The sequence below is a fragment of the Pararge aegeria genome, chromosome 23 (assembly GCF_905163445.1).
Source record: "Pararge aegeria chromosome 23, ilParAegt1.1, whole genome shotgun sequence".
Taxonomy (NCBI): Eukaryota; Metazoa; Arthropoda; class Insecta; order Lepidoptera; family Nymphalidae; genus Pararge; species Pararge aegeria.
The window spans coordinates 7,659,104-7,680,754 of NC_053202.1; the positions used below are offsets into that span (position 1 = coordinate 7,659,104).

General features: G+C 37.1%; 1 protein-coding gene across 2 annotated transcripts in view; it reads left to right on the forward strand.

The window, feature by feature from the left end:
• The window catches only part of LOC120634160 (inositol polyphosphate-5-phosphatase A), a 32,706-nt gene that overhangs the window by 1,855 nt on the left and 9,200 nt on the right, over positions 1-21,651 (forward strand). For both annotated transcript variants that reach the window (XM_039904584.1, XM_039904583.1), the window contains exons 2-10: positions 2,007-2,237; positions 11,913-12,080; positions 14,296-14,421; positions 15,827-15,955; positions 17,432-17,593; positions 17,996-18,120; positions 18,840-18,941; positions 19,223-19,322; positions 20,225-20,358. In XM_039904584.1, coding sequence (XP_039760518.1) covers positions 2,007-2,237; positions 11,913-12,080; positions 14,296-14,421; positions 15,827-15,955; positions 17,432-17,593; positions 17,996-18,120; positions 18,840-18,941; positions 19,223-19,322; positions 20,225-20,358 — 1,277 coding nt within the window. The remainder of the gene's footprint in view (positions 1-2,006; positions 2,238-11,912; positions 12,081-14,295; positions 14,422-15,826; positions 15,956-17,431; positions 17,594-17,995; positions 18,121-18,839; positions 18,942-19,222; positions 19,323-20,224; positions 20,359-21,651) is intronic.

A 21,651-nucleotide genomic window follows, 5' to 3' on the forward strand; every position in this document is an offset into this window, starting at 1 on the left:
TACAAAACAAAATGCTTGTCAATTAAATAACTATTAATGTGATAACTGAATTAAACATATACCTACTTCATAAATAGTTAAAAGGTAATCAACATTTTTTATCAAAATATGGAAATGCCAGACATTTTTATCACAAAAGTTTTGCTTTCATTACGCATTTGTAAATTAGTATTTATGATAGGCATTCATTTGTGAACTTTTTTGGTTTTTTAATTTACAAATCCTATGATCTGTTTTATTTTATTTATTTATTATATTTTAATGTAGTTTCTATAATTAGCTTCCAGTCGTAAGTCGGATGTCTCAAATCTGCTTCCGGGTGGGGATAAATTAGGCCTTATAATTTCTACTTTTCTCTAGCCTGGAATCGTGGAGGCTTCGGCTTTGCCTAAGAAGTTACCAGGCTCCAACATTCACTTAGTGTTCCCATATGACGTTCTTTAAAAACCATGTGTGGTTTAGCAAACAAAACAGGTTTACCCCTCTGCTATCTTAGACTGTGGATCCCTGCTGTGAGACATTTCTAGCCCAAGGATGGAGATGATATTATATTATTATAGCTGCCATTTTTCTTTATAATTTGTGCACAACTAAATTGTTAATGCGTCTTTTACTGTTAGTTCCTATGGCAAAAAGGCCTAAAATAACTTCCAGTGAACAAAATAACAGCTACATAAAAAAAAAATCACATATTATTTATTAGACCCATCCTTTTATTTATTAGAATTATTGAAAATATTTAATCTTTATTTATCTTTTTCCTTTTGTTTTTCATAGCAATTATTTAGATTTAGCTAAAAATAATTTAGGAAAAAAAAACCGCAATTGACGTCACGTTGAGTTACAAACAGGAAACATAATAAGTGTTGTGGTAATAAGTTATTTACAAGAACTCTAATAAAGATAAATTATTATTGTTGTTGAGAAAAAAAAAATCTTTTCTGTAACTCGTGGTAGAAAAATCTTTTTTTTTGGCGTGGTGGATAAGCTTTATTGCTACCGCTGACTTTTGGGCAGGACGGAGATTATGTTGGATTCCCCCCTCTACAGGGGTTTACCCAAACTAAAAACCACCGCCTATTGGCTTTGTTAGACGCCCTGGAAACCCGGTGTATACCTCCCGTACGTTTTTTTTTCTTTTTGGTAGAAAAACCCTACCCATCCCACCCTGGGTACGTTACGTGTGCTTAATTTTAGTTAACTTAAACACCCCAATCCACTGGCACACAGCCTACTGACTGTGGAAAGAACCAGACGTCTGAAACGGGCAGAAGTGCTCGATACGGTACAGACTTGAGGACAATGGCCCTCTTAACTGTCAAAGTCAATAAGAACTTCAAAAAATCTACTTATAGTCTATCGACTGATTGTAGATGACAAAATAAAAAAAATAAAAAAATTATAGTATGAGAGTTAAATAAATCTAGCCTGCTACCATCTTATACTGCTTCATCACTTATCATCGTGACATTGCAGTCAAAGACTTACTTGTTGTGGAATAAAAAAAAAAACTGTATTCACTCTTATTTGGTGACGTTTTTTATCGGCATGTGGTTAAACCCAAAGCACTATGTTTCAAACTCGGATAAGTCCTATGTCTTTGTTTTTAAACAAGCAAGAAAACGGCCAAGTGAGAGTCGTTCTCGCGCACGAAGTGATCCTTGCCATTATTAAAAAAAATCATGCCTGTTGTATGAGAGCACCTTAAATATTTATTTTATTCTGATTGTCAGTATCTGTTGTGCCGCTATAGGCAACAGTAAACTAAATTAACTAGCCACGGCCAAAGCCTCCCACCAGATCAGACCAGACAAAATTAATAAATTATAAATTTCCAAATTGCCTCTGCCGGGAATCGAACCCGGGACCTAGTACTCAAATACACAGCGCTCACCGTTGCGCCAGAGCGGTCGTCAAACATTCCCAGAAATAGGGTCCCGATTTACCCCTTTGGGTACAGGACCCTGAAAGCATTCTTAAATCTATTCATTTCTGTATATTTTCAGCCGTCAGTAATGCTGCCGATCTGGACCTCTGAGTTTCTCCAAGCAGTAGCCCGCATGGACCCGAAGTTTATAGCACTCCATCTTCAAGAGGTCGGCGGCAAAGCGTACGAAAAGTCCATGCAATATGTCAAAGACTTCGTGCAAAGGCTCTGCGATAGCCCAGAACTGCGCTTATATGATAAGATCAGGATTTTCCTGGACGAAGACTTCAGTTCTCCGGAAAAATTTACGGTAAGAATTTATGAATATTATCACATTTTCTTTTTCTTTCTTTTATTGATAATGCGCTTGACCACAATCTCACCACAGGCCCATTCCGGTGTTTTAATTGATTCAATTATCGTACATAAATAAAATAGTACAAAAATCTCAAATTTTAATGTACTTAGAGTGGGTGGGAAGGTGAAGGGAAAAGGGTTTTTTTATATTATTTATAAAACGGTATGAAATTTTGCGCTAATTATTATTGACAATGCCCTTTTATGATGTAAATTTTGACACTCCAGAATTATCTGCTATTACTCTTCTAACCTGGCTATGGTCACCTAGTAACATACTCTGTGTTTTAGCAGAGTGTAATAAAGATTCAAAGCCCTATTATACGTCCTGCTAGTCAGAGTCATTATGCAACATCGTTTCCGTAATAACTGCGACATTTTCCTTGGGATATAAGCGATGCTGCAATCTATGTAAATTGAATATTGCTTAGGGTGCATTTCCATTGCATGCGGGAGTTTTCATTAAAAGAGTTTTAGATACGAACCTCTAAAATATGTTGGCAATGTTATAGACATAGGCAATACAGTCTTTAAATACTCCATTTCTATTCTTATTTCCAAAGTTAATAGAATAATTAAAGGAAGGTTACTGCTTATATCTATATTATTATATAATGTAATTATTATAAGGTAATCTTCATCATTAGGCATAAAATAGATAAATAGATAAAATAACTTTATTACAACAAAACATAAAAAAACTATACAAAGAAAAACTAAGACATAAGTACTTGTTTTGTGTATAGGTGGCCTTATCACTTACAGTGATCTTTTAAAGAGATAGAATATTATCTTTGTATTTGAATAACTGGGTTTATACCTTTGAATAACGATTATTATTACTTGTCTTAAAAAAAAGACAATATTATAATATTAAACCAAGATGCATCTTGCCTGTTATTTTTATATATAATTTAGGATATAACAAGAATAAAATAAGTTTGTATTAACACCTTTATTGTAAATACATATTCGCTCGTTTAAATATTACTTTTGTGTGAATACTAGGCTGAAACCACACGAGGCATTTTCGGTCACGTAATTAACTACAAGCTACAAGTCCCGGATTTTAAATATACTAGCTGACCCCGGTGTACACACCAAATCGGTTATTACCGGAAAACACAAATAAAATAACATTTTCTAAAAATGCATCCTAGCTAGATCGATTTATCGCCCCCGAAACCATCTGTATACTAAATTTCATGAAAATCGTTGGAGCCGATTCCGAGATTCCAATTATATATATACAAGAATTGCTCGTTTAAATATATAAAAGATATTGTATATTATTCATAGAAATATTCATCTGTCATCTTAGTACCCATAACACAAGCTACGCTTACTTTGTCGTAGTATATTAATTTATTTTTTATTTTTATTTTATTTGTACGGGTGTAACTTAGATACTAATGAGGACATTTTGGAGCGATGTATGTGTTAATACATATACATAACACATTACTAATTTAATCTATTTCGTTTAGCCAGCGTTTGCAATGTAAGCACATAAAAATGTGTTTGAATTAATTGTCTTCTCTCATCAATAACATGCATTTTTAATACAAATGAACCTTCCTCTTGAAACACTGTATCTATTGCAGAAAACTGCATTAAAATCCGTTACGTAGTTCGGGTCTCCTACCCCATTGGGAAGGCCATAGTCCACCACGCTGGTCATTTGAACAGCGTGGTGGACTATGGCCTTGCGGATTGGTTTACTCCACACGATTTGAAAAGCTCTCAAGTATGTTTCCTCACAATGTTTTCCCTTCACATTTGAAGTGATATAAGTTACCTTTCTAAGTTACCCTTACTTTTCTAAGTTATGTGCGCTTAATTGCTTTAAGCGCACATAACTTAGAAAAGTAAGAGGCGCGTGCTGGAATTCGAACTGGGGCCCCCGTGAGTGTAGTCGCAGTCCTACCTACTGAGCTAGCACCGTTGTAAAAAGTGGACTATATATATTTAAACGACCAACCCCACAAGTGTCCCTTCCGAAGGCTTACCTTTGGCCTCATTATTTCTATTTCTAGTTAGGACCTCTTCAGTTACGTATATAGGTTACGTAAGTATGAGCTCTTTAAGTTACGTAAATACATGGTTACGTAAGATTTTCTTTTATACCTGTACAAGTTAAAGTTAGCTCTTGACGACAATCTTGTCTTCTGAAGATGCAGTCTCAGATGGTAGTGGGCTAGCCTCCTAGGTGTTAAGACAGTTGCATTAAATCCTTACCTCTAATAGGTTACTACTCGACATCGCATCAGAACGCTTATAAAAAGTAAAACTAGCCACGAACCCCATCAGAAAAGAGAGTTACAAATCCAGGAAATATAAAATCCCAAATTGCCCCGGTCGTGGATCAAACCCGGGACCTCCTCTTATAAGAACCAGCGCTCACCGTTGCGCCAGGGTGATAAAAATATGAGATATTTTTTGTTACCTTTCAACTCTCCCCAAACTAACCGGCCAAGAGCAATCAGACGTGCCCAATGAGATGTGTAGACGAATTTGGGTGCAAAGGTATTTCGTTTTAGTTACTAAAATAACACCTCGTTGGTTTAGTGGTTATTATGTATGACGAGGCCCTGCGTTTTATTCAAATTTTGGACCTAAAGGATTTGGGTTATCTGTTAGAAATCAGTCCAACCTTTTAACAAAGTAAGGAAATTAACGGTGTCCATGTTTCTCAGAGTACTTTAAACTTTTAGTTCTGATAATCTTAAACACCCGCCCGTATTGGAGCAGCGTAGTGGGTCTAAGCTCTCAAACCCTCTCTCCCACGTGAGATCAAGCCTTGTGTCTAGCATGTGACCTTTTTAGGCTAATAATAGTAGAACCAACCGACTCGTTAATCTAGTGAAACGAGGTCCTGGTATCGTGGACGAATATCGTCGTGCTTGGTCAAAACTGTTTGGTAAAGTGGCGTGCTCTGAATATTAATTTAATTTGCATAAAGCAAAAAGATGATCTAAATTTTAAAAATCCTCATAAACGAGTTGTACATATATTTTAGGGTAAGCAGTGCTTTTGTGCATCTATGTAGTGCACGCCACTGGTCGGATAACTTCTTATCAAGACCAACGCAGTGGCATGTTAATCGGCCGGGAATGATGATGAAGCTTAACGATAAATCGAAGTTATTGGTTCATGCAATAAATAACGATTTGACCTACTATACTGTCTATTGGAAACTTTTTCCAACTGAGTTACCCAACTCGTGGAAAGCGAGTTATTAGCATTCCGCACGGAGAAAATCGATACCGCGACCTCTGACGCTGGCTAGAAGTGGGTTTTCTCGTATTTTCGACTAAAATTAGATTTCCCCAGACCGTTCTCACAAAAGCGTGTAACTCCACTTAAACTAAATTCATATTTCCAGGGTTCCTGCACGACTTTATTTTTGATTACCGTTTTTTATTTATTAGTGACGGAAAAAAAATATTGAAACTTACAATTTTTTTTCATAGTAAAAATACCGATATATTCTGTAGATTTATGATTGCCAAAAGCTCATGTTTAGGCTTACATTTCTGAGTGAATGATTTAAACTTTTATTATATCATAATGAGCAGGATACTGGATTAAAAATAAATTTATTCAGTTACAATGACGCTTAAATCGTAATAAAAAGAGTGAGTAAATATGTACTCCACATCATTATATATATAATCGTTATTATAAAGAGAAGTAGGATTAAAAAGTTCTAGACGTCATAAATGCGTTAAGTTCTCAGTAAGCTTTAAAAGGCTAGTCTAGACATTACGTGAAAATACGCCAGCGCAGAATATTTTTTATGTCTAATGGTGGGGCTGCCATTCTAGCACCTTGGGACCCCAACGTCCATCCTTTCTCCGAACTATGCACCCCGCCCATTGCCACTTCAGATTCGCGACTCGTTGAGCCATGTCGGTAACTCTGGTTCTTTCTTCTACGTATCTCCACATTACTGATTTGTTGACGTAGAGATAATCCGAGCATAGCTCTCTGCAGCGCTCGCTGAGTGACTCTGAGCCTTCTTATGAGGTCCACTGGTTCTCAAGAACCAAATTTAATATAAACTATACAGAAGACACTCACATCTCACATATGGATGTATTAAGTATTGAATGGAATGTGGAAAAAAATGCGAGTCATGATTACAATCATTTAAAGTGACTTAAGTAGGAACTAACTTGATTCCCGACGTACATCATACAGAATTCTCGGTACCGGTAACGGTGCTATGAACAAACCTCATGAATCATGGGACGTCTTTTGAGTAACGGCTTATTTTTTTCGTTCTGGTAAGAATTAAAAGTCGATTTTCCATTGAGCCCTAGGATTTATTATTGAAACATGGCAAAGTCTAGTCTATGCTTTAAAAACTGATGCCCGTTTTCACAAACGAAGAACAAGGAAATGCCTAAGTAAGTAACGCCTAATCAATGGATTCCTAGGCATACATTTACCTTTCACCAATTCCACTTTCATTAGGCAACTCATATAACCTAACGTGTCTATGATTATTGCTACAAGGTGTTGTTTGTATAATCATATTTGTTATGCTTTGTATGGATTTAAGGTTATAAAATAAAACCTAATTTATATTTCTATTATCTGTCAAGAGTCAGTTTACGAGTCACCTAAACGTACACCGCCACGCTGGATCGGTGTAACTTTAGATGGCGCTTTAGATAGTCATCATCTTAGGGTTGGTAAAACGTTTTTACGTAATGTGTTTACTACGGATCACTCTAATCATTAGGAATCCGATTTAAGCTTTTCCTAGGTTAAGTGAAAACGAATTTGAGTCATCACTACTGGTATTGGTATTAAATCGTAGAGGTTATAAACTTCACAGAAGCCATTTATAGATCGCCCCTCATATGGTTGTATTACGTATGGAATGGATTGTGGAAAAGAATGCCACTTGTATGACCGTATTAATCCAATATGGCGTAATGACGTCATCGAACGTCACAAACATGTAAATGGAATTCCGCATTTGCATTAACGTAGAATGGTGCCGATTTCCCGTTTTATTACGTGTTATTTTTGCGTGACTTTGCCGAGAGGTGTGTTATGTTTTTTCTGGTGTTTGTACCCTCTAGGTGCTGTTATACCTTAGTGGTTTACACTTCAGTTAAACATTCAGAGGGGCCGAGTTTGATCCCCGGTTCGCATCTATATAACTTTTCGGAGCTATGTGCGTTTTTAATTTAACCTTACTCACTTTAACGATGAAGGAAAATTGCGCGTAGAAGGAAACCAGCAATGGCTTGGCCAGCGTGGTGGACTTCTGCCTAAAGCCTTTTCAGTCTGAGAGGAGCCCTGTGCCGCTAATTTTTTTTCCCACTACAAGTTAGCCCTTGATTGCAATCTAAATGGTTATGCTACATTGCTTTTTTACTGTCTTTTAACTTAATTAACTCGTTCTGGCAGCAGGCCATGGAAAACGATTCATCATCATTCTCCTCTAAATGAATTTAAACCCCATCGGGATATAAGTCGAAAGCATCCAATTTGGGTTGGCGGGCTTGAGAGATCCGCTGTAGCCTTATTTGTAGGGATGATGAATAAACAGTTTGTAGAAATAAGGTGACACGCAGGACCAAAAAATCCGATATGGCTTAATGACGTCACTCCATTGTACGTCACCTATAAATGGGATTGTGCAGATTCTAATAGCATTACTTGACAAATACTGAGAATATATTCCATTGTTTTTCTATTATTATGTTTTTCTTCACATGTTAACCCTTGACTGCAATGTTATCTGGTGGTATATGATGATGCAGTCTAAGGAGGTAATGGTCTAACCTGTTAGGGGGTAAACAGCTGTCACTCATACCCTTAAATGGTTTCTATGCGGTATCGTACCAGAACTGTCGCTTGGCGGCATGTCGTGGTAGCGTAGTAATTAGCCACGGCCGAAGCCTCCCACCTAATTATGAATTCTTATAATTATCTGCTGAGTTCGAATTCGGGACCTCCATGCTCGCACTTATAAGACTGTTCCAGCGAGTTGGACATACGTCTTAAAAGTATTCCTAAAAAACGTATAGAAGTAGTACAGCTTTTTGTGTCGGGTGTTTCCACGGGACTTGTAAAAAAACCGTAATAAACGCGGACGGAGAACGCTATAGTTATTAATATTAATTGGTTTACCGTTGTTTCCTCATCGTCTCCACAACCCATTACCGGCCTGCTACAGAGCACGGGTCTCCTCGAACAATTAGAAGGGGTTAAGGCCGTAGTCCACCACGCTAGCCCAGTACGGATTGGTGGACTCCACACACCCTTGAGAACATTATGTAGAACTCTCAGGCATGCAGGTTTCCTCACGATGTTTTCCTTCACCGTTGCAGCAAGATAGATATATAGATATATTAATTACTTAAAGCGCATATAACTTCGAAAAGTTTGTGATGCGTGCTGGGATTCGAACCCGGCCCCTCGAAAGTGAAGTCGAGCTCACCCAATGCGCTATCACCGCTTTACCTTTGTTTACTCTTCTAAAATATGGCCTATACGCTTACGTAGCCCTCTTTACATTGTATCCGTTTTTGCAAGGCAGATATAACGGTTTACAGGGCGTGCGCCCTTCGTTGGGGCGTAAATAAATAACGGCCGTCCCACCCTTGACCTGATACAAAAATAAATACTCATAAATACTCGCAAAGGTTCTACCCACCTTCACTTTTTTTATTCGATATCAGCACGAGTTAAGGTTTAGTATAAAAATAAATTACCGGTTGATATCTCGGGGATGTCTCTAAAAAAGTTTAAAGTTTGTATTAAGCAGAAGCTTATAGAAAACCCATATTATAGTATAGAAGATAACGTAAACGATAAAAAAGCCAGGTTGCTTCTAAACTATTTTTCATAAGACAATGTGAGATGGTCAAAAAGAACATTCGGCAAAGTTTGTTGTGGGCTTCTTTTTAGACCAGGCCGGATTTGGTACCCTCGTAACTTTAGTTTTAAGTTGACGAATGTAGTTATCGCCACCACTACTCACCACTATGTGTAGTATGTAATCAACGCATCAAAAGTGTCATCTATTTGAATAAAGAAATATTTGACTTAACTTTGACTTAGCGGGATTCTTCATACTAATTTATTTCTTACCATATTTCCTCTCTGGATTATAGATTTTCGAAAAATCTAAGTGTGACATATCGCTGCAAGGTTATAACTTTTGAAAATCTGACTTTATAAAATGACCGAAAATTCACGTTTTTCATTACCAAAGACAAATATGAACAAAACATACGTGAAGAAATAGAAACCTATACGTAATCCTTTTTTAACGGTTCACGCTAAAAACGCGCTCATACAAAACGATCTTGACAAATTTTCCTGTGTAAAATCATCGATAATAACTTAACAATTATTCATTGTAAAGTCAATATCTCCTGAGGATGCTCCGGTTTCGGAGCGAAACGTGCGTAGAGGGCACATTGCCGAGGATCTGTTTGGTGTGGAGTATGGGGATTGAGGATATTATAGATTACACCATGCAGATTCTCCTGCTTTTCGCGGAGTGTAGCAGATTAGGCTATATCATGGATTTCCGCAAAGTAACGCCTACTTCTATCCAATATCATTGATAATATCAATAGTACCAGTTGTAGACGGCAGGGGGGTTACAAACGGTTGTCTCGGGGTGATTATGGTTTTTTTTGTTTCAAAGGTTTATTAGCCGCGTGCGTTCTGATTGCTGTGTTTGATAATACTCGGACCAAGATGGCCGCCGCCATGTAATAGCGAATAACATTTTTTTAAAATTTATATTTTATTGTTATAGTTAATTCGCAATGCTATAGCCCGCGACTTCGTGCGCTCTATTCTCCCATTGTGCGCTCTATTTCCTTAGTCGCCTCGTACGACACCCACGGAAAGGGAAGGGATTGATAACTGAAATCTAGCCACCACAAGGCAAACGGGAAGTAAAGCAGCAAAATTATAATTATGGAAATTTTCACGTACAAGTAATCGATCAGTCATGGAAATGGGGTTCGACGATGCTGATATCGTATCTGATACTAATATAACCAGATATTAGGTTTGTGCTAAGCCCTCCAACATTCGTATTACCTACTTATTAAAAAGCTTTTGACGTAAGCCGAGTACAAGGTGAATCGAAAATATAATAGCTCTAGTTACTTTGTTTGTTGTTTGTTTGAAATTTTTTTTTTTTATAAATTAATAACAATAGTTTATTTCGGTAAGAAACAAAGTGGTATCAATATATCGCTGAAGCCTTATTTTAAGAGTAGTATTTCTACCCCTGTGTCAGAACACTCCGCTCTTCCATTACAATTAAAATAAACTTAACAAATTATTAATCGTTATTGCACACACACATTTTACAAATTAAACACAAATACAGAAGAAACTTAGAAAATAAAATAGAGCATGCAAAGGCGGTCTTATTACTAAAGTGATCTCTTCCAGGCAACCTTTGAGGTTAGGAAAAACGAAGGAACGAGAATAGAAAAAAATATATATATACTACGACAATACACACATCGCCATCTAGCCCCAAAGTAAGCGTAGCTTATGTTATGGGTACTAAGATGACTGATGAATATTTTTATGAACAATATACATAAATACTTAGAATATACACCCAGACACTGAAATACATTCATGCTCATCACACAAGCATTTTCCAGTAGTGGGAATCGAACCCACGGCCTTGGGCTAAGAAAGCAGGGTCGCTGCAAACTGCGCCATACGGCCGTCGAAATAGAGAATCTGTTTTACGAGATTAGGTTTAACTATTAACTATTTTATGGATACCAATATAATACCAATATAAGTATATTGTCTTTCATGGTCCTCGTTGGTCTAAAACTTAGCATTTTATGGTAATAATTGAAGGACAAGACAAAACGGTGATAGCTCAGTGGGTAGGACTTCGACCACACTCTCGGGGGAGAGCGAGTTCAAATTCCACCACGCACCTCTAACTTTTCTAAGTTATGTGCGTTTTAAGCAATTATTGTAATCACTTGCTGCACGGTGAAGGAAAATATCGTGAGGGAACCTGCATACCTGAGAGATGTGTATAAAGTTCTCAAAGGTATGTGAATTCCGCCATTGAAAACTGGGCCAGCGTGGTGGACAACAGCCCCAACCCCTTCTAATAGTGGAAGGAGACCCTTACCCTGTAGTGTGCCGGTAATGGGTTGATGATGCTTATAATAATAATGTATATTATTCATTAAAATAGTCACCAGTCATCTTAGTACCCATAACACAAGCTACGCTTACTTCGGGGTTAGATGGCGATGTGTGTATTGTCGTAGCATATTTATTTATTATTTTACTCCAAAAGGCACAAAAATTAAATTGCTATCAAGGTTTTCATTTTTACGAATCTTGGCCTGCTCGGCGCTGGTGGCATCCGCACACACTATTGACGAGGTGGCCTGGATTTTGGATACATCTAGGGGATGTTGGAAAAGAGCAATCTGCAGTTTCTTGCCGGCTCTTCTCAGTGAAATCTGCCTTCCGAACCGGTGGTAGAGTCACTACAAACAGACTGACTTTTTGAGAATTTTGTTTTTTTTTTTATATAAGTTAAATAAATAATTATAACTTTTTAATGTCCAAAATTCAATTTGTTTTCCAGGCGCTTGGCAACATGTACTTCGCTCATTCCACACTAACGGATCTCAAGATTTGGGACTTCGAACTGAAAGCGTACGTCGATGTGGTCGGCAAGGAAGTCAACAGTGGGAACATTGAGAAAGCCACAACTAAGGAGAAGGCGAAATTTCCGCAGCACTTCTTCCCTGAAGTAAGTATAACCTGAATTTAATTAATTGTCAAACTAACTCATAGTTTGACGGCCGATTTGAGCAGAGGGCAGCGACCCAGCTTTCCGAGTCCATGGCTGTGGGTTCAATTCCCACAACCGGGAAATGTTTGGGTGATCAACATGAATGTTTTTCAGTTACTGGGTGTTTATCTGCATAATATAAGTATTTTATTTAGAAATATCCCTACTATCCCTATCCCTACTAATATTATAAATGTCAATGTATGTTTGTTTGTTACGCTTTCGCGCAAAAACTACTTAACTGATCCTCATGAAACTTTGTACACATATTCTTGGAAATGTTAGAAGTAATATAGGATACTTTTAATCCCGACATTTAGCTCGGTTCCTTTGGGAGAGGGGATGAGTGTTTGACGATTTTACACCATAACTCCGACAGATTTTAACCGATTTACATAATTATTTTTGTACTATAGAGGTTTTAATATGTGTTTAATTTTGCCCAAACTGTGGTTGGATATAGAGGACAGAACTCCTCAGCGGACAGCAGCAAACCCCTCATTTAAGGCTTAGCGATACTGAATGCTTGAATTTTTTTTAGAACTACAACTAAATTGAATGCCACATCAAAAAACAAAAACAAACGCAGAAGAAGTCGCGGGCAACAGTTAGTAATTAAAAAAATATTTCATCAGTCATCTTAGTACCCATAACGCAAGCTTCACTTATTTTGGGGCTAGATCGCGATGTGTGTATTGTCTTAGTATATATATATATTTTTTATTTATTTAAAATGAAGTAGTTGTTTTATATATGAAACCATTCGCAACCAACCACAGCTTTAAATTGGGAACACTATAGGGCACGAGTCTCCCCTCAGAATTAGAAGGGTTAAGGCCGTAGTCCACCACGCTGATCCAGTACGGATTTGTGTACTTCACACGACACCAGATCCGGATCCAGTACGGATTTGTGTACTTCACACGACTTAAGGCATGTCTCACGATGTTTTCAATGGATGAAAGTAGTTCCCTTCCGATATTTAAGAGTCGTCCGAAGGACTACTTACCTCTCTTTGAGTGATGGAATTTGAAGGAAATTTCTTGTGTGTTAAAATCTACGTATATTTATTTAAATTATATATGTATTTTTATCTTTACATTTTGGTATTTATGTATCAACACTTTTGGCACTACCCCGTTCTCTTGCTGTAAGTCCTATCTACAAAGGTTGCCTGTAGAAGATTGCTTGCAGCAATAAGGCCGCCTTTGCATGTCTACATTGTGTACTGTATACTCCTTACTGTTTCTTTTGCTGTATGTAATACGTGTAATAAAGGGTTTCTTCTTCTTCTTTTCCTTCACCGTTCCAGCAAGTGATATTTAATTGCTCAGCATGCACATAACTCAAAAAAGTCAGGGCCGCGTGCGAGGCCCGAACTTGGCCCCCCGAAACTGAAGTCGAAGTCCTAACCGCTTCAATTAATACGACTATGTAATAAAATCGCTTCTTTACCATTGGTTCACGGTTGGTACATTAACAGCGATCCAGATAAAATTAATAGTAAGATAGATGAAATTAGACTGATGGATGGATGAAATGAGACTGACGGCAGAATGAAATGAGATTGATGACAAAATTAAATAGATTTATTTATTTATTATTTTATTTATTCTCTTTATTTGCACACAAATAAAAATACAGAAGAAGAATAAAAGAAAACACAGACAGAAGAAGTATACAAAAGGCGGCCTTATCGCTTTGTAGCGATCTCTTCCAGGCAACCTTAGGATAAAAAAAACAAAAGGATAACATACTGCAGGTTGTGCATTTAAAAAAAATACATTCTAATAACTACATACTAATACTTAAACTAGATTACACAAATAAAATAATACATAATATATTAAATATTAAAATAAACAATAAACTAATATATACTATAACATATCATAAATACATTAACAGTAAATACTATTACAAGTCGTCTTCAAAGTAAACTATAGTGGTTTTTGACAGCTTTCTTAAAAATACAAAGTGACTTAGACTGCCTTATGTCGATTGTCGATTCCACAGCGCCTATGGCTTCCACTGTAAACGAGTGCTCATAGAACTTAGTTCTATGAAAAGGCATACTCAGAGTCAGCGCGCGACACGATCTTAAAATTATTATTTAATTTATTTTGAGCAGAATGAATCTATTCTTTAGCCCTAAACCGTATAGTTTTTGTAGTGCAAATGGTCTCGCAAAGGGTTCCTGCGAACGCGCTGGTCGATCCGCAGCACATCCGTCGAGTTCGTTAACATACATCTGTTCCATGATGCTTCCAACTTGCTCGCCATGGAGGCTTTTCCGTCTGTAAGTATTATCATCGTTATTAATATTATAAACGTGATGTAAACGTATTATAAACGTTTGTTAGTATATATATGTTTATAACTATTTCAGGCAATAACTACTGAACGGATTTGACTTAAATTTAAAATTGAGATAATCCTACTAATATTATATATGTGAAAGTGTGGATGTTTGTTACTCAATCACGCAAAAACGGCCGAACGGATTTGGATGAAATTTGGCATGCATGTAGCCTTTGACATGGAAAATAACAGGCTATTTTATCCCGATTCCTTAAGTAGTTACCCAGGGAAAATTGAAAATTGTTTACGAGCTAAGCTGCGGGCAGACAGCTTTGAAATTTGGTATGCACGTCGCCTATGCTTTGGAACAGGACATGTACTTTCTATACCGATCTCTCAAAAAGTGGTAGGATTAAAAACATTTAACGAACGAACCTTTAGAAACAATTCTGAAGTCCACGCAGACGGACAGAAGCTAGCTGTGTGAGTGATTATATAAAAAGGATATACCCTTTTGACCCCTTTTGAACCCATAGTCCACGCGCGATTTTTGAAAAACTGATTTTCAAATTGTATGATTTAAGGAGTTTCTCAGTTTGGTAGGACGTTGCTAGTTACCACCCATATGATGGTATGGTTTTAATATAACTGCCATACGCATAACAGGTAAGCCGCTAAATCATAGACTGCATCATCGCTTATAGGTGAGAGTGCAGTCAAGGGCTAACACGTTTATCTGATCTAAAGCGTAGGAACACTTCAATTTTAATAATTTGTATGAATGCGTATATTGTACTCACTTACTGTATGTTTATTCGTCTTTCCTTACGCCCTAAATAACCAATCAACTTGATTTTTGGCATGGAGCTAGTTCAAAGTACGGAAAGTAACATTGGCTACTTTACATCTTATGTACACAAACGGTACGGGACTTGTAAAAACCGCAAGAAACGCGGACGAAGAATGCGGGCAACATCTAGGGGCTAATAAATACATAGGCGTTCTTAGGACCAGTGGCGTGCATAGAGGGTACGCACAGGGTATGCAGATGATATAAAATGAATAGAATCTCCAGTACCAGTTATAAATACTTAAGGGTAGATTTTTTGTAACTCCTACAAAGCCTATCCGTATGTTTTTTTATAATTCGTACTGGAGGTTTTCTTCATTTTATAATATCTGCATACCCTGGGCATACCCTCTATGCACGCCACTGCTCAGGACAGACAGACAGGACAAAAAATAAGGAAAATACAGTATTAGTTTCAGTATTGTTTAAAGAGGGCCCTCTAAAAAAGTTTTTACAAAACAGTGGCGGACGATCTGACCTAAAAAATCTCACTACCATGCCTATGAGCTGAATGTTTAAGGCGTGGTTGTAATATGTTACCGCCTGGTTTAAGGTATACTGTCGAAGTCGACGGCGTGCTTTGAGACACACACTGCGTCATCTGCACTCGGATTTGAACGCGCCGCCATTTTTCATATTCGGGGACTTCAACTTCAGGACTGATACTGGAGCTGTTGTTAAGGTACTTAATTTTAAGCGGATTTGAAGAAGTAGAAGAAAAAATACTTTGTTGCACACAAACATCAAAATATACTTAAAATAAAGAATAAACAGAAGAACAAGAATTTTAGGCATGCAAAGGCGGCCTTATTGCTGCAAGCAATATCTTACAGGCAACCTCTGGCAGAAGGAAAAGCTGCAAGAGAGCGGGATAGTGCAATTATATATACATATATATTCGAAAATAGATATAATAGACATACATAAACATAGATATTAAATAAATACTATTATTTGACGTTTTTAATGACAGATCAGAATAGTTGTCACCACCTCTCGTCTTCCCACGGGTGCCGTACGAAGCTACTAAGGAAAAATATCAGAGAAAGGGCAGCAGCGTACTACGTGCTGCTACTACCATGTACTACGATCTGTCGATGTCTGTGCGAACCCGTCTGTCCAGCGTGGTGATTATGGGCAAACCCCCCTTTAGCTTTTACTCCAGCCGAGGACTGTTATAGGCCATTGATGTATGGTGGTGCAGAAGTCCATATTGCCCTTAGTGGAGCCTAAAGGCTTTTAACATTTTGCAATCATCAGAACAGTTGGAGATTTAGATACAACTTTTAGATATTATACAGTTAGTTTATTTGTATGTACCGGTACTATACTGCAGTTATCTTTAAAGACCTCTTGCTAGCTTATTTCTGCTGCTTAGTAGCATTGCTGTATTTAGGTCTAAAGGGCTTGGTTGCCGGTGTAATAAAAGGCAAATGAGGACAACAACCTAAGGTCGATGGGCACAGGGCGCTACTTTATCGGACGTTTACCTACATGTCCTGCGAAGTATTGCTCTTTTTATATGCTATTGTTTTCCATAAGAACACCTGATGACTTTTCTTACTCTAAATTATTTTGTCCTTTTATATTCTCTGCAACACAAAGTTCCAGGAGACACTTCCAATCGTTGGTCAATCGTATTCCAGAATGGGAGATTCCGAGATTTCTTAATTACTAAACACTTGTATCGCTGTCGAAGTTGTTTCGAGTTGGTCTCAGAGCAAACTGGCTCAGTCGCATCGGATGACACCACTTTACACCACTCTTCGGAGGCATAGTACCTCCTTTACTCGAAAATCGTAAAAAAAAGAATGGTATATATAGCACGTCACGTTTCGAATTTTGAATACTAGAATTTCTGTTGTGTCGTAGGTATTCGGTACAACCACACTAGGTACCTAAACGTTACGTTGTCAAACCCATTTACTGACTTGGATCGACATTGGTTACTCACTGCTATCGACTAATATCTAGTGCGTAAGTTAAACCAAAAATCATTATTGTTATGGGAAATTCAAAGTATAGTAAATACAGAAAAATGGGAGTAGGTCCTCGGGACGGGCATTTGCGATTGGCAATGTTTAAGTGTGGCTTGTATGAACTTTAATTCCCTAGTAATAAAGTTCTTTGTTACAATATAATAATTCAATTTTCCCAGAAAGTAACAGAAGAACTATCGGCTTGTCGTCTCCAAAACGGAGCGAATGTGGACTCGTCTAAATTGCAATATCGCGCCAAAGCGGACGATAGAACCATGCTAACTGTGGGCAAGAAGGAGTTCGCGCATGTCGACCATCAGAAGATATTCCGAGAGCCATGGGTAAGTGATTATATACATAAACTGTAGTCTATCTTAGCCCTTTCTTCAATCCCATATAACCCAATCTCTCCCGCATAGAATCGGGTTAAAGAAGATATTTTTTTCATTATAGGGTAATTATATGTATATCATTTTATAACAAATTACCATATGGAATCCTTAAGATGTCTCTCAATAAATTCAAAGTTTATATAAAACAGAAGGTTATAGAAAAATCCTATTATAATATTAAATATGTAATAAAAAAGCTTGGGTTTGAATTGCTCTAACTTCATAGCTAAACATTAACTCTACTAGGAGATGGTGATAACAAAAAAAACCTGGTTTAGTTTGTAATGGGCTCTTCTTAGACCAGGGCGCGTTTGGAACCCTCCTAGCTTAGTCTGATATCACATGTTCCAGCTGCAAAAATTCGATCGCGAGCTAGAAGCCTTCAAACCGAATCTCTACGAGTTCCCAGTGAAGTTTCCTCCCAGTTACCCATTCGAAGAAGATGTGCATTTACCCACGCATTATATGAAGACCAGGTGTGTATTTCGTTCAAGTAGCTTATCCGACATGGTGAATTCTATTTTTCAACTGTTAACATTCCTTCTTAAACGGCTACTTTGTTCTAAAAAATTATAGATCATTGAAAGACGTTTAAAAAAATGTGTTCCCCAGTGTGTAAAACAGTTTCCCTGATCAATTTCGGGCACGGTGGTCGATCTCCAGCGAGATTTTCATATATGCGGGAGATGCAATAGTCAATAACTCACAAGTGTGTCCACTAAAACCGGTGCAATCTATATTCCCTCACTCTCGTAGTCTGCAGAAAACAGATCTGATGCGAACGGAAAGAGATCAAGTGACCGGAAACAGACCGAAAAGAGGTCAACGAATCTACCTAAAGCATTTTATGTAGGGTATCTGATATTCAAATACATAAAACTCATTATCCTGTATTATTTTTATATAAATGCTTATTCGACTTATTTTCACTTCAACGAGAACTAAACATTTATAGGTATTGAAAGATCTTGAATTTAGAACCTATATATAATATTTCTAATTAAAATGTTAGGCGATCGTCTGATATTGCTCAATCTAAAATGCACTCGTACAATGTTTTTGGTTATCTAGAAATTCCATACATACTATATTGTTCTAACAAAGGTATTAATGCACAAGAGCATAAAAGACAATTTTATTCTGCTTTGTATAATCAAGAATAAGTGCATGTTAGGTGATATGGTATTTTTTACAGATGTCCTGCTTGGTGCGACAGAGTTTTCCTGTCTCAATCCGCCCGCTTGTTAATACAGCAAGGCGATGCAAGAACTGGCGAGAATAGATTGCATAGCTCTAGGTGAGTTAGTAATCGGAATACTAGGTTCATACCGTTTTTACCATAATCATGTTTATTGTGCATGGGCAGTTTATTAACAGTTAAGATTCCCTACAATACTTTAATCAGGTTTGCGGTGTGCGATAACTTGGACGGGTGGCTTTACGTTCTCTCCAAAGCACGATGATTAAATAATGCCAAATACTTAAAAATCCAATAGTTTTATCCAGCTTCAGACATGGAAAGAATGCGTCCACATATGAGTCTGTGAGTTAGTTATAAAAATAGTAACTGTGTTTTAGGAAGTCTGTAGCAGATTCCACGGACAGTGGTAGCGGACGAGTGTCATCTTCAGACAGCAGCCCGGCCCGGTCTGGCTCACCGGCGAGACATAACAATCAGGTATTAGTCTCGAGCCAACCTGACCATCGGTCACCGAGCTCAGTGTGATTTCATTCTTCCATCAGTCTCATTTCATCCTGCCACTTATCTCATTTCTTCCAGCCACCAGTCTCATTTGCATCCAGCTGAGAGTTTCATTTATAGCGTGCCATAAGTGTCTCATTTCATTCTGTCATCAATCTCACTTCATTCTTCCATCAGTCTTATTTCATTTAATATGAGTCTCTTGCATTCTGTCATGAATCTCATTTCATTCTGCTGTCAGTATCATGCTTCTCCTTTCTTTCTGCTATAGGCCTATTTTATTCTGCCAACAGTCTCATTTCATTCTGCCATCAATCTCATTTCATTCTGCCATCAGTCTCATTTCTTTCTGCTAAGGTTCTGTTTTTTCTGCCAATCGTCTCTTTTCATTATACAGTCTGTGTAAATAATTTCGGCCTTGATTAAAATTTTACTCTGTCATCAATCTAATTTCAGTCTGCAATACGTGTAATTTTTTTCTGCCATCAGTTCATTTCATTCTGCCATCAGTCTGATTTAATTTTTTCATCAGTCTCCTTTCATTTTGCCATCATTTTGCGTTCGGGTTTACGATTTGAATGGAAAGTTAAATTATACTATGAGTGAAGATAGTTTTCATGAGATGGGCTGACCAAATAAAGGCTGCAGTGGCTGTCCCCTTACATGAGTGTGCAAGAAAGGCAGCTGCCAGAGAGGAGTGGCGACGAATAGTTAAGCGTGCCACAACCCTTAAATGACGACCACGACCGCTCTGACAAGAGCGAACCGACTGAGAAGAGAGAAGATAGTTTTTAATCGTATTAAGCTGAATATAGACAATAAATGTTTTTGTGGATGAATAGATCAATATTTAAATTCCTCAATCGATTATTTCTCAGCAATGGAGTCCTAGCAAAACCCTGGAGAAGAAGAGCAGCGCAGCGGAATTGGACGTGTTGAATGTTCCGACCATACAGCCTAGCAGGAAAAGCATTGCAGATCCAACCAGCTTGCAGCAAGCTATTAATGCTAGGTAAGCCCTTCAATTTATTGCCGACATCAAAAAGGGTTTCCAAATGGACTGGTCTCCACTAGAAAGAGTTTTTCAAAGTTTTTATACAAGGTAATTAATTAAAAAAAAGGTTACTGACTATCTTGACTGACTGACTGACACTGATTTCTGAAAATTCATTCATCACCTAAGAGGGCCAAATTTGGCTTGAAGTTTATATAAAAATCGAACTTAACGTTAGTGAAGCCACAGATGAAATTAACTGAAGGTCTATTTTTTCTCACCTGTCTTATAATGTAAACAATTTCTTCGTTACTTTTTAGCTTTAAGTTTATTTCAATATGTTAAAATAAAAACATGTTTGTGTTTATTTATTTTATCACACGTGTTTTTTTTTATATTTTTAAAACATATATACTTAATAGAAATGATTTTTTTTACACCATAAGACAAGTTAGAATAAAATAGAATGTATAAAAAGGACGTTTAATCCTTTATTGATTTTGTATAAACTTTTAATAAATTGTATCCAAACTAAACTTTTACAGACTGAAATGGAAATTTTTCACAAAGCAAAAACAGTAAGTCAATCGATGTGGGATGTTGCGATTGTGATGAAATTGAGATAAATGTTATTTAAATTATGAATGTGACAATTTTGTTATAAAAACATCAAGAGTTGTTTCGGTGGTTTTTTGCACTCATAGTCATATATATGTATATATATATATTTTCATACATACACACACATAAATGTACACTCAATGTTAAAATTTGCTAATGAAATGGCGATAAATGTTTTTTGGATTATGAATGTTAAAAGTTTGGTTATACAAACATCCGTGTTATTTTGGTGGATTCCTGCACTCATAATCTTTTTTTTTCGTTCACACACTCATTCATAATTAATGTACACTCACACTATATATTATCAAAGTTAAGTTTGTATTCTAAATGTTGTTTTGTGTTTTATCAGTATGGATAGATGTTTCCACAAAATATGTGTTTTATATACAACCCAATTACCTAGCACTAATTTTATTTAATTACACCGCTCTTCAAATGAGGCTTAAAAATTTAAACTTATGAAATTAGTAGAAAGTTCTGCGAAAGTTATCAGAAATTATTTGCAGGATTGAGTATATAGTGCGACAACGTACCGGAATACAAAATCGCCTACCGACAAAGACGTGCCGATAAGCTATTTAGCGTTCCGGTACGATGTTAGACTACCATTACATACGCTACCATTTTAGACTGCATCATAACTTACCACCAGGTGAGATTGCAGTCAAGGGCTGACTTGTTGTGGGA